The 12792-nt window shown below is 43.5% G+C and overlaps 1 protein-coding gene across 1 annotated transcript in view; it reads right to left on the bottom strand.

Moving 5' to 3' along the window:
• VPS13C (vacuolar protein sorting 13 homolog C) overlaps positions 1-12792 on the bottom strand; it is a 222088-nt gene that overhangs the window by 74425 nt on the left and 134871 nt on the right. The window contains exons 51-54 of the mRNA XM_060174401.1: positions 10274-10515; positions 4926-5155; positions 3369-3461; positions 939-1304 (exon numbers count right to left, since the gene is read on the bottom strand). Of these exons, the coding sequence (XP_060030384.1) occupies positions 939-1304; positions 3369-3461; positions 4926-5155; positions 10274-10515 (931 nt within the window). The remainder of the gene's footprint in view (positions 1-938; positions 1305-3368; positions 3462-4925; positions 5156-10273; positions 10516-12792) is intronic.

Genomic DNA, 12792 nt, shown 5'->3' with positions numbered 1-12792 from the left:
CTCTGATTTCTTTTGACAGAGACAGAGAGAAATTAAGAGAGAAAGGGGGGAGTCTAGCAGTAGCACAGTGGGTTAAGCGCATGTGGCGCAAAGCGCAAGGACCAGCGTAAGGATCCCGGTTCGAGCCCCCGGCTCCCCACCTGCAGGGGAGTCACTTCACAGGCGGTGAAGCAGGTCTGCAGGTGTCTGTCTTTCTCTCCCCCTCTCTGTCTTCCCCTCCTCTCTCCATTTCTCTCTGTTCCATCCAACAATGACAATAACAACAACAATAACTACAACAAGACAACAAGGGCAACAAAAGGAAATAAATAAATAAATAAATAAATAAATATTTTTTAAAGAGAGAGAGAGAGAGAGAAGGGGAAGGGAGAGAGAAATAACAATGCTTCACAGCTTGAGAAGCTTCCTCTCTACAGGTGGGGACTAGGGCTTGAACCCCAATCTTTACACATGGTGCTACGTACGCTCTCCTGGGTATGCCAATGCCCAGTCCCCATAAACAAATTCTTTTCTTTCTTTTTTTTTTTTTTTCTTGCCTCCAGGGTTACCACTGGGGCTTAGTGCCTTCAGGATGAGTCTCCCACTCCTGGAGGCCATTTTTCCATTTTTATTTCCCTTATTTGATAGGACAGAGAGAAAACTAAAGTACTTGCTTCACTGCTCGTGAAGATTCCCCCCTACAGGTGGGGACCAAGGGCTCAAACCCAGGTCTCTTGTACCAGGTAACGTGTGCTTAGCCAGGTGCGCCACTGCCTGGCCCCTCCCTGTAAACAAATTCTTAAGGAACAGAACCTTAAAAATTGAATGATCGAGTCAAGCATACCAATACCAATCAAACGACAGAATGTACTCTCCAGTCGCATCTATACTTTCAGTGGCTACATTTGAACCTGCAGCTGTGCTTTGGAGAAGCTGACGTTCTAAACAACATGGCATACCTCCAGTGTCATGTCAGCACTCGCTGCCATCATAGAAGTCCAGTTTTTAATGTTTCCTGACAGCTTAGACTCTGCCAGTAATAAAGGTACGGTCCGATGGCCCAGACCACATTCTAAGGTGACTTGGACTGACTCCACAGTAATGGCACAATTTTCTTCTGTAAGTGGCAGCTCCGCATCTTTGAAATGTTCTGTTATCTCCGTTGCTGTGTCCACACCAAGGAACCAGGAGTTATAATCTGTGATGGATCTGATAGCCCAGAGGTTTTCCATTTCCTTAGAGGTGTCTTTGGATTCATCTTCTTTCGCCTTGGGAGTCAAGGCAGCCATGATTGTCAACACGGTGTTAAGAATTATGGGCGAGACCTTTTCAAAAAGAAAACAGAAAGGGCTTCTGAATAATAAATTCTACAAATGAGAATTAATATCTAAGACATGGTTTAAAAGAATGTAAGTTCAAAATGTAAGAACATACTGAGCGTACACGGAGAGAAGAAGGCACTCACAAAGTCATGCCAACTGACCTCAGAACATTAACATCTGGGAGTCAGGCGGTAGCGCAGTGGGTTAAGCGCACGTGGCGCAAAGCACAAGGATCGGTGTAAGGATTCCGGTTCGAGCCCCTGGCTCCCCACCTGCAGGGGAGTCGCTTCACAAGCAATGAAGCAGGTCTGCAGGTGTCTATCTTTCTCTCCCCCTCTCTGTCTTCCCCTCCTCTCTCTATTTCTCTCTGTCCTATTCAAGAACAATGACGACACCAATGATAACAATGACTACAACAATAAAACAAGGGCAACAAAAGGGAATAAACAAATAAATAACATTAATATAACATTAATAACATTAATAACATCTGTCCAGGGTACTCTGGAATTATCTAAAGTTATGTGACACTTGTCCACAGCTAAGTTTAATTAAAGAAAGAATGCTGTGTGGACAGGAAGATGGTGATGCATAGCTGATTTTTTGAAACTTTCTACCAGCTGCAAGAACTAAACTGAATTTCTCTCTTCCTCTCTGTCTCCCCTTCCTCTCTCAATTTCTCTGTCTTATCAAATAAATAAAAACAAATAAATAAATAAATAAAAATGTAATCACTACTTATTACTGCTACTTATTTATTTTTAATAATTATTTCTTTATTAGTGAGAGAAGTCAGGACCTCACGCTTACAAGCCCTGCTCTACTGTTCCTATGCCAGCTCCTGGGCCATATCTTTTTATTTATTTATTTATTTTATTTATAAAAAGGAAACACTGACAAAACCATAGGATAAAAGGGGTACAACTCCACACAATTCTCACCACCAGAACTCCGTATCCCATCCCCTCCCCTGATAGCTTTCCTATTCCTTATCCCTCTGGGTGTATGAATCCAGGGTCATTATGGGATGCAGAAGGTGGAAGGTCTGGCTTCTGTAACTGCTTCCCCGCTGAACATGGGTGTTGACAGGTCGATCCATACTCCCAGCCTGCTGGGCCATATTTTTTTATGTTGTTTTCCATCCATACACTGTCAGTATACCATATATTGATGATATGCTACCACGGGTAAGTATGTGTTATAGTACGTTACATACATTATATATGCTATATGTTATCTATATACTGTCAACATTATATCTAATATGTAAAACATTTTTATAAAGTATAATATAATAATATAGGCAAAGAAGCAATCTATTGTCAACCTCTTACACTGACAGTATGCTGTCTCCCTCATATGTTAGCAATATACTGTTTACCTACCCCCATATTTTCTAAGTACTGCAGACTCCCTATCTATCTATTATTACTAAGGAAAAGCTGTTTCCAGAACTGTTGTCACATGGGCTACATCTCACATCTCTCCCAGATGCATGTCACCTCACCTCATCCACCACCAAAGCGACATCTTTCTCTACAATAGGGCCCAGCAGCCAGGCCCACCCCACCCTGAACTTTGCTCCCTTTCACATGCTCTGTAGTAAAGGGGGAGTAAAGGCATCGCTTGACTACTGAATATATGACTAGCATAACGCTCTAGTTATGAGCAACATCAGAGATGTCTTATAAACTGCAAGTAGAAAACACCGTTAGAAAGATAAGAATCCAGGGGGTTGAGTGGTGGCGCACTAGGTTAAGCGCACATGGCACGAAGCACAAAGACCAGCCTAAGGATCCCAGTTTGAGCCCCAGCTCCCCTCCTGCAGGGGAGTCACTTCACAGGCAGTGACGCAGGTCTGCAGGTGTCTATCTTTTTCTCCCTCTGTCTTCCCCACTCTCTCAATTTCTCTCTGTCCTATCCAACAACAACAATAACAACAGAATGGAAAAACCAAGGCCTCCAGGAGCAGTGGATTCCTAGTGCAGGCAATGAGTCTAGCAATAACCCTGGAAGCAAAAAAAAAAAAAAATCAATTTTCTCTCAAATCATATGTGAGGCACTTACCTTAATCACAAATTCTTCAACCTTAATATTTATGTTTTGTTTTCCTGAAGCCCAAGTGCATTTTTCCATAAACAAAGAACAGGGTTGTAAGACCTAGAAACAGGTAAAATCTCTTTAGTATATGGATAAGATGTATTTATAAGAACTTATCTTGCCTCCTTTGAGGATTTGAACTGTATGATGTGCGGCTACAATGTGAGATGTCTATTAAATTAACCTAGAATCGTACATGGGGTTTCTTCTCATGAAGACATGTCTGTGGATGTTGCTGAAAACTTCAGCCAGTTCTGATGAAATCTTTTGTGCGAAATCTTAAGTAACGACACACAATTATCATTAGGCGTTTAAAATATTCCCTTTTGTGAAAACACTGTCTAGACGATGTCCTTTATAAAACACACTATCAAGATAACTTGAGAACATGAGAGTGACAGAGATTGAGAGAGAAAAAAGAAAAGCATCCTTCTGCTGTGTGCAGTGCTGTGCTCTACCCACTGATTTTTTTCTCCTCAAAAAAGGATGTTTACAAGTGAGCTGCTAAATAGAATGGATCCTCTGGAATGTAACATTACAGGTTTTAAAATTAAAAAGAACTGGATTGGTAATAAAGTCAACTATTTCTGCCTTCTGAAATATTCTTCAGTAGTAAGAAAAGACGTAAGTGAAATCAACTTGTTTGTGGGTCTGGGAGCCTGTGCATGCGTGACACGTGTAGCTACTATTTCAACAGAAACAGATAGACAGACAGAAGAAAGACGCTACATTGCACCAAAGCTTCCATGGGCGCTGCAGTGTGCCTGGGGCTTGGACCTGGGACTCGCACATAGCAAGGCAGGTACCCTACGTGCACATGAGACACTCAAAAGCCCACTTCTGTAGATAGGTAGAACCAGAGAGAAGGAAAGATAACACAGTCCTAGAGCTTCCCCATACTGTAGTGGTGGGTCGGGCTCAAACTTGGAACTCCCTCAAGGTAACTTTTAATACCGGCAAGCCAAAATCTTCTTGTTCACATGATTCTGATTATTCTTATCCTATGTTTATAAAGATCCAATACTCATTCCTTCAACCACTGAAAATGAACACTGGTTTGCACCAAAACTATTCAACAGACGATGGTATCATGAAAAGAGAATCAGTCTGGGGGCCGGATGGTGGCACACCTGGTTGAGCATACATGTTACCATGCACAAGGACCCGGGTTTGAGGCCCTGGTCCCACCTGCAGGGGTGAAAGCTTTGCAAGTGGGGAGGCATAGCTGCAGGTATCTCTCTTCCTCTCTATCACCCCCTTCCCTCTCAATTCCTGGCTGTCTCTATTGAATAAATAAATAAAGATAATTTAAAAAAAAAAAAAGAAAATGAAATTGAGTCTGACGGGAGAACCCAGTCTATCACTAGCTTCCCAGGCTAACCCGTTCACTGACTTCAGAACTTATTCTTTGCTGTAGAACTTCAAGTCTGTAATACTAAATAGACTTACAGACCCCAGGAGCCCTTGAATCAATCATTTCTATTACTCTCTGATCCAACAGTCAGATATCAGGGTACTTCTTACCATGGTGACATTTTTTCCTCTCTTTTCTCGGAGAAAAGGGCAAGCAAGCACTCGAAGATCCCTCACAGAAGCCTCCATCATCTGCTCGAGTTTGGACGTGGAAAGCGAGAGGTTGCACTGGAACGAGGCTGTGAGAGCGGGGGCATCTGCCTTGGTCAGGCTGGCCACGAACACCACTTCAGGATCCGTGATCTGAGCCTTTACAGTCACGTTGGGCCTCACAGAGTCATCTGAGGAATGACAACAGAGTCCAAGTCACAGTTATCACTGGGGTTCAGTACCTGCACGGCAACGCCACCACTCCCAGTGACCTTTTTTTTTCTTTTTCCTTTTTTTTTTAATTTTTAATATTTATTTATTTTCCCTTTTGTTGCCCTTGTTGTTTTATTGTTGTAGTTATTATTGCTGTTGTTATTGATGTTGTCGTTGTTGCTTAAGACAGAAATAGAGAGAGGAGAGGAAGACAGAGAGGGGGAGAGAAAGACAGACACCTGCAGACCTGCTTCACCGCCTGAGAAGTGACTCCCCTGCAGGTGGGGAGTCGGGGACTCGAACCGGGATCCTTACGCCGGCCCTTACGCTCTGCGCCACGTACGCTTAACCTGCTGCGCTACCGCCCGACTCCACCTTTTTCCTTTTCTTACAGAGACAGAAAGAAAGAGAGAAAGAAAGGGAAGTTGGGAAGATGACGGCCTCTTCAATGTGTCTCTCTCCTCCCCAGAGCCCTACCTTCCTAGGGAAAACCAGAAACAAGCTGGGGGTATGGGTCCACCTGACAACGCCCATGTCCTGTGGACAAGCAATTACAGAAAGCAGAACTCCTACCTTCTGCACCCCATAAAGGATGTTGGCTCATATTCCCAGTGGCAGAGAAATGATAGGGGAGAAATGCCCAAAGGGCTGTGAACTCCAACTCCATCAGGACCCAGAGAGAGAAGAGGAAAAAGGGAGGGGACATTTGGATATAGTCGGAGGTGTATGTGTGACTTGGGAAAGAAGAGAAAATGGGACCAGAGGGGGGGGGGGAAATGGGCAAATATATACAAATATGGACAAATGGATGCAGAATAGTGGACACATATCTGCGGCCTTAAGAGAACTGCTGTAGCTTACAACGGAGGGAACAGGGATCCAGAGCTCTGGCGGTGGGAACAGTTCCGAGTTATACTCCTGTTATCTTGTAAGTAAATATTAAACCACAAATACAGTTAGAGAGAGAGAGAGAAAGAGAGAGAGGAAGAGGAGAGAAGGGGAATGGGTGGTAGCATACCTGGTTAAGCACAAGGATCTAGGTCTAAGGATCTGAGGGGGAAAGCTTCACAAGCAGTGAAACAGGGCTGCGGGTGCAAAGTGCAAGGACCGGCACAAGGATGAGGCCCCAGCTCCCCACCTGCGGCGGGAGAGATGGGTCTCTTCACAAGTGGTGAAGCAGGCCTGAAGGTGTCTGTCTGTCTTTCTCTCCCCCTTTCTGTCTCCCCTCCTCTCTCTATTTCTCTCCGTCCTATCCAACAACAATGATATCAATGGCAACAATAACTAACAACAACAACACCAAGGACAATGACAATGACAAAGGCAACAAAATAGGGGAAAAATAAAAAGAAAGAGAGAGAAGGACAAAGAGAAACACCTACAACACTGCTCCATCTTTTGTCAAGACCCCCCCTTGCATGTGTGCTTGGTGCTGTGTTGTGTTGTGTTGCCACTGCCCGGCCCTCAAATAAGAAGTCTTCTATCTTGATGTATGCATTATCTGCACGTTACTTAGCTGTGTCTAACAGCCTGCTGTTGCTGCAGTGGAAGCATTAATAATATTAACAAGTGACTGATAACAATGATAGATGCTCATCGTGTAAGAATGCAACTTGCTACTTGTTATTAGAAAGTATTTCTCACTTGGACCTAGCAAGGTTGTAACCTTATTTTAAAAGGGGTATTTTTGGTTACAGTTTAAGTCCTGTACACAGGTAAACCAGCTAAGTATATATGACATTCTGTTGCAGAGGCAAGAAAGAAAAAGAGACGAGAATATCAGGAAGAGAAAAAGAGATGAGCGTGTCATAATCAATTATTTACTTTGATGTCACCATGAAGTTCACAGTCGGGGCCTGGGGAAGCAGCATAATGGTTATGCAAAAACACTACCATGGCTGAGACTCTGAAGTCCCAGGTTCAGTCCCTAGCACCACCATAAGCCAGAACTGAGCAGTGCTCTGGTCTTCGTGTGTGTGTGTGTGTCTGTGCGTGCACGCATGTGTATGTGTGTGTATGTGTGTGTGTATGTATGTGTATGTAAGTGTATGTGTGTATGTGCGTATGTGTGTGTGTATGAGTGTGTGTGTATGAGTGTGTGTGTGAGTGTGTGTGTGTATGTGTGTGAGTGTGTGTGTGTGTGTATGTGTGTGAGTGTGTGTGTATGTGTGTGAGTGTGTGTGTGTGAGTGTGTGTGTGTGAGTGTGTGTGTATGTGTGAGTATGTATGTATGTGTGTGTATGTGTGTGTGTGTGTGTGTATGTGTGTGTGTGTGTCCCTCTGTCCCCTCCATATACATATTTACCTCTGCATCTCATTAAAAATAATAAACATTAAAAAACAGCTCAGTGTCACACAATCTATATTATAAATACATTAAGTACAAAGATATCCCATCGGAAACTGATTACTATTTAAGAACATTGAGATGGAAAAATAAAATTTGACCCCTTCAATACATGTGAACATTGTAATACATACTAGAGACGTCTTCAATACATGTGAACATTGTAATACATATTAGAGAGAAATGTGCTAGATCTTTGACAAGTGTAACTCAGCACAGAAAGCCGCTGTCAGGGTCAGGCAGTGGCTCACTGGGCTGAGTGCACCAGTCACAGAGCACAAGTACCCTGGTCCAAGCCCCTGGCCCCCACCTGCAGAGGGGGAAGCATCACGAGTGGTGAGGCAGGGCTGTAGTATCGCTCTCCATCACCATCTTCCCCTTCCCTCTCAGCTTCTCTCTGTCGCTATCAAAAGACAAATAAATCAAAAAGTACTTCGTAATACTGTAAAAGAAGGGAAGTGGCCTCCCATATGCCAAGACAAGACATCTGCAAGTTGCTCTTGAGAGTTTCAAAAGAGTCTGATGAAGGTGGATCACGATTTGGTGGTGGGTGAGGTGGGTGAGCATTTATTTTGAGGAGGTGTGAGACTGAACCCTTGTTACAATAGTCTTATATAAAAAAACATTTATCAGGAGTCGGGCAGTAGCACAGCAGGTGAAGTGCACATGGTGCAGAGTGCAAAGGTAAGGATCCTGGTTCGAGCAGGTCTGCAGGTGTCTGTCTTTCTCTCCCTCTCTCTGTCTTCCCCTCCTCTCTCCATTTCTCTCTGTCCTATCCAACAAAGACATCAATAACAGCAATAATAACTACAACAATAGAACAACAAGGGCAACAAAAGGGAATAAATAAATTAAAAAAAACATTTTGTCAATTAAAAAAAAAAAAAGTAAGAGTCTAAGGAGCCACACAAGGGCTTCACACTGGGTCCCCAGTATCCCTAGCTTTCATTTGTTTTGTTCAGTGCTCTTCAATATTATAGAAATCCTCGGGTATTTTCCTTTAAAAGATTCTCCTTCTGAGCTCTCAGAAAGCTAGAAGTGGACCTACCCTATGACCCTGCAATTCCTCTCCTGGGGACAGATCTTAAGGAACCAAACACGCCCATCCAAAAAGATCTGTGTGCACCTATGTTCACAGCAGCACAATTTATAATAGCCAAAACCTGAAAGCAACCCAGGTATCCAACAACAGATGAGTGGCTGAGTGAGTTGTGGTCTATATACATAATGGAATACTACTCAGCTATTAAAAATGGTGACTTCACTACAACAATAAAAACAACAAGGGAAACAAAAAGGAAATAAATATTTTTTAAAAAAATGGTGACTTCACCTTCTTCACCTCCTTTTGGATGGAGCTTGAAGAAATCATGTTAAGTGAGTTAAGTCAGAAACAAAAGGATGAATATGAGATGATCTCACTCATAGACAGAAGTTGAAAAACAAGATCAGAAATGAAAACACACAGCAGAACTTGGACAGGAGTTGGTGGATTGCACCAAAGGAAAAGACCCTGGGGTGGGAGGGGAGGGTTCAGGTCCTGGCACACGACAGCGGAGGAGGAACTAGTGGGGACTGTGTAGTGTTATGTGGAAAACTGGGCAATGTTACACATGTACAAACTATTGTACTCTACTGTCGAATGTAAACCACTAATCCCTGTTGGATAGTATGCCAGCTCCCCCTGGCTTCTGCTTAACCATATGCCTATATAGGGATAGATTTAATCCCATTCAAAGCTTTGGTCTATTTACATAAATCACTTTTACATAAAGCACTGCCTCCAGGGCATTGGTGGTTCAGTGATAGGATTCTCGCCTGCTCTGCCCCCTCCTTGTCACACTCTGATTTTCACCAGTCACTTTTCTCTCCACCCCACCCTCTCTATGTCACATCCTGTTTCCACCCTACTTGGCAAGTATATATAAAGACAGCATTGTGAGTTGTACTTTAACTTGAGTTTAGCTTAGCTCGGCTTAGATTGTGCTGCGTCCTGCATGAATAAAGAGATACTGCCTACAGCTCAACCATGAGTCCCTGGTCATCTGTTGCCTGCCCGTGAAGCCAGCCCGGCGAAAACAACAAATCCCCCAATAAAGGAATTTAAAATAAAAATAAAGATCCTCCTCTTATAATACAAGCTAGTAGATACAAACCCAAAATGACTATTTCTAGACGAGACAGAAAAGTTCATTCAAAGCTGGAAAAACGAGCAGAGAAATAATGGCTTCTCATTCAGACTTTTCTCTTGAGACTATAAGCTTCCCTTATCCCCTCCCCCCCATGGGATATGTTTAAATCGGAAAGAGTAATTTTTTTTTTTAACCTCCAGGGTTATTGCTGGGGCTCGGTGCCTGCACTACGAATCCACTGCTCCTGGAGGCCATTTTTTCCCCGCTTTGTTGCCCTTGTTGTCATCATTATTGTTATTATCATTGCTGTTGTTGTTGTTGTTGGATAGGACAGAGAGAAATTGAGAGAGGAAGGGAGACTGAGAGGGGGGAGAGAAAGACAGACACCTGCAGACCTGCTTCACTGCCTGTGAAGCGACCCTCCTGCAGGTGGGGAGCCGGGGGCTCGAACCGAATCCTCCTGCTGGTCCTTGCGCTTTGCGCCATGGGCGCTTAACCCGCTGCACTACTGCCCGACCCCCGGAAAGAGTAATTTATGTTCTGACAGTTTCCCCTTCTCTTTGATCCTGTTGACAATGGCTGTTCTCTATTACTTCAGACTGACACGTTCTGCTAACCTTTCTCTGTCTTGATCTTTGCCGTCTGCCGTAGAGAGATCTGTGCTTCCTTCACCTCGTTTTCTGGACTCTGAGGCATGGCTTTGATAAAGAAATCCGCCACTGTCATCAGAAACTCCACGCTGGCGCATACATACAGCTTGTCGAGGACAGCGTCGACGTGGCTTCCGTTTTTATCTTGCTTGTAATGGATGTCAATCATAGAACTGCTATGATCTTGGTCATTCTTTTTGTCAATCATCCTGGAAAAAAAAAAAAAATATATATATATATATATATATATATATGTACATTCGGTCATTTTGACTGAATATTTTTCGACTAGAATCTAATGAATCAAACAGCAGCCAAAATGATGTGCTCTCCTGATCCACACAAAGCAGCACATGGCATTGATCAATTGCAGATTATTTTCAAACTTTGTTTTTTTTTAATATTTATTTATTTATTCCCTTTTGTTGCCCTTGTTGTTTTATTGTTGTAGTTATTATTGTTGTTGTTGTTGGATAGGACAGAGAGAAATGGAGAGAGGGAGGGGAAGACAGAGAGGAGGAGAGAAAGATAGACACCTGCAGACCTGCTTCACCGCCTGTGAAGCGACTCCCCTGCAGGTGGGGAGCCGGGGTTCGAACCGGGATCCTTATGCCGGTCCTTGTGCTTTGCGCCACCTGCGCTTAGCCCACTGCACTACAGCCCGACTCCCTATTTTCAAACTTTGATGCAGTGTTAAATATGAAATAAGATGGCTGAAAAAGAATTTGGACAGTTAGCAAAATTCATTAATGTGGTTACCACATAACTGAGGAGGTGACTGCTTTCTATTATTTTGCAAATAAGACTTAGAAGAAAAAGGGGTGCAGAAGATGGGGGCAGGCGGTAGTGCACCGGGTTAAGCACATGTAGTGTGAAACACAGGGATCCCAGTTCGAGCCCCTGGGTCCCCACCTGCAGGGGGAAAGCTTCCCAGGTGGTGAAGCAGTGTTGCTGGTGTCTCTGTCTGTCTCTCTCCTTCTCTATCTCCCCTTTCCCTTTCTGGCTGTTTCTATCCAATAAATAAATATAAAGATAATAATTTTAAAAATGGCAAGCAGGAGAAGTGGAGGCAAAAATAACAGAACTCATTTTGAAAGCATTCTCTGTAAGTACAGTCCTAAAGTATCTGATGTAACTCAGAGCAGTCAGGGCCCACAGGTGTCTGCAGTGACAGCTCCCACACAACCTCACAGGAGCTGGAAAGAGGAGGACACCTAACACATATTGGCTCTGACTGTCCTTGTCGACACGGCCAAGGACTGTTACCCTCGACATCACATCTGCAATCTGGAAATGCTCACTTCAGGATAGGATGTTCTCCATTTATTCGTCACTTTAAAGATTAGAAGTATCTGATATGTGCTAAGTGGAGTCCAAGTTGAGCCAAGCTTTTCTCAGAAACACATCAAGGACAAAATCCTTATAACATCTCATTATATGGGGAAGGAAGGAGGGAGGGAGGGCGGAAGGTAGGAAGGAAGGAAGGAAGGAAGGAAGGAAAAAAAAAAAAAAAAAAACAGGTTACTGAAATTACCCAGTCTCCATTTTACAGGACAGTGGCGTAAGTTATTCTTCCAAAAGTTGATGGACAATGGGAAAATGGTCATATTCTATTCCTATTAAAATCTAGAAAAAAGGGGGCCAGGGGGCCAGGCGGTAGCTCAGCGGGTTAAGCACATGGGGCGCAAAGCGCAAGGACCAGGTTAAGGATCCCGGTTGGAGACACCAGCTCCCCACCTGCAGGGGAGTCACATCACAAGGGATGAAGCAGGTCTGCAGGCATCTGTCTTTCTCTCTGTCGATTTCTCTCTGTCCTCATCAATAACAACGACAACAAGAACAAGAACAATAATGATAAGCAACAAGTGCAAGGAAGGGTGAAAGGGCACCAGGAGCAGCGGAGTCACGGTGCAGGCACTGAGCCCCAGCGATAACCCTGGAGGCAAAATAAAGAAAGAAATAACCTTTCACAGAACCACTTTTAAATTGAGACTAAATAAGATAAAAGCCTAGCTTTCAAGCTTTAAAAAAAACATTTCCGTCTTCAAAATAGTTCACTGGGTTAGTGTGCTGCTTTGGCAAGTGTACAACCTACGCTCACGCCCAGCACTTACTGTACTAAAAGAAGCTTCAGTGCTGTGGTTTCTTTCCTTCTCCCTATGTTGCTCTATCTGAAGAAGTTAAAAAAAATTTTTTTAAATTCCGGGGAAGGAGCCAGGCAGTGACACGTCTGATTACCATGTGCAAGAGACCTGGGTTTAAACCCTGGCTCCCCACTTACAAGGGGAAAAGCTTCACGAGCAGTGAAGCAAGTACTACAGATGTCTCTCTCCCTAGGTCCCCCTCCACTTTCAAATTATCTGTGTCCTATCAAAATAAAAGATAAATAAATAAGAGGAAAAATGGCCACCAGGAGCAGCAGATTCATAGTACAGGCACCAAGCTCCCAATGATAACCCTGGTGACAAAAAAAAAAAAAATTTCTG

Source organism: Erinaceus europaeus, chromosome 16 (genome assembly GCF_950295315.1).
Source record: "Erinaceus europaeus chromosome 16, mEriEur2.1, whole genome shotgun sequence".
Taxonomy (NCBI): Eukaryota; Metazoa; Chordata; class Mammalia; order Eulipotyphla; family Erinaceidae; genus Erinaceus; species Erinaceus europaeus.
The sequence above is the reverse complement of the archived record's forward strand: the minus strand, read 5'-3'. Positions and strand labels throughout refer to the sequence as shown.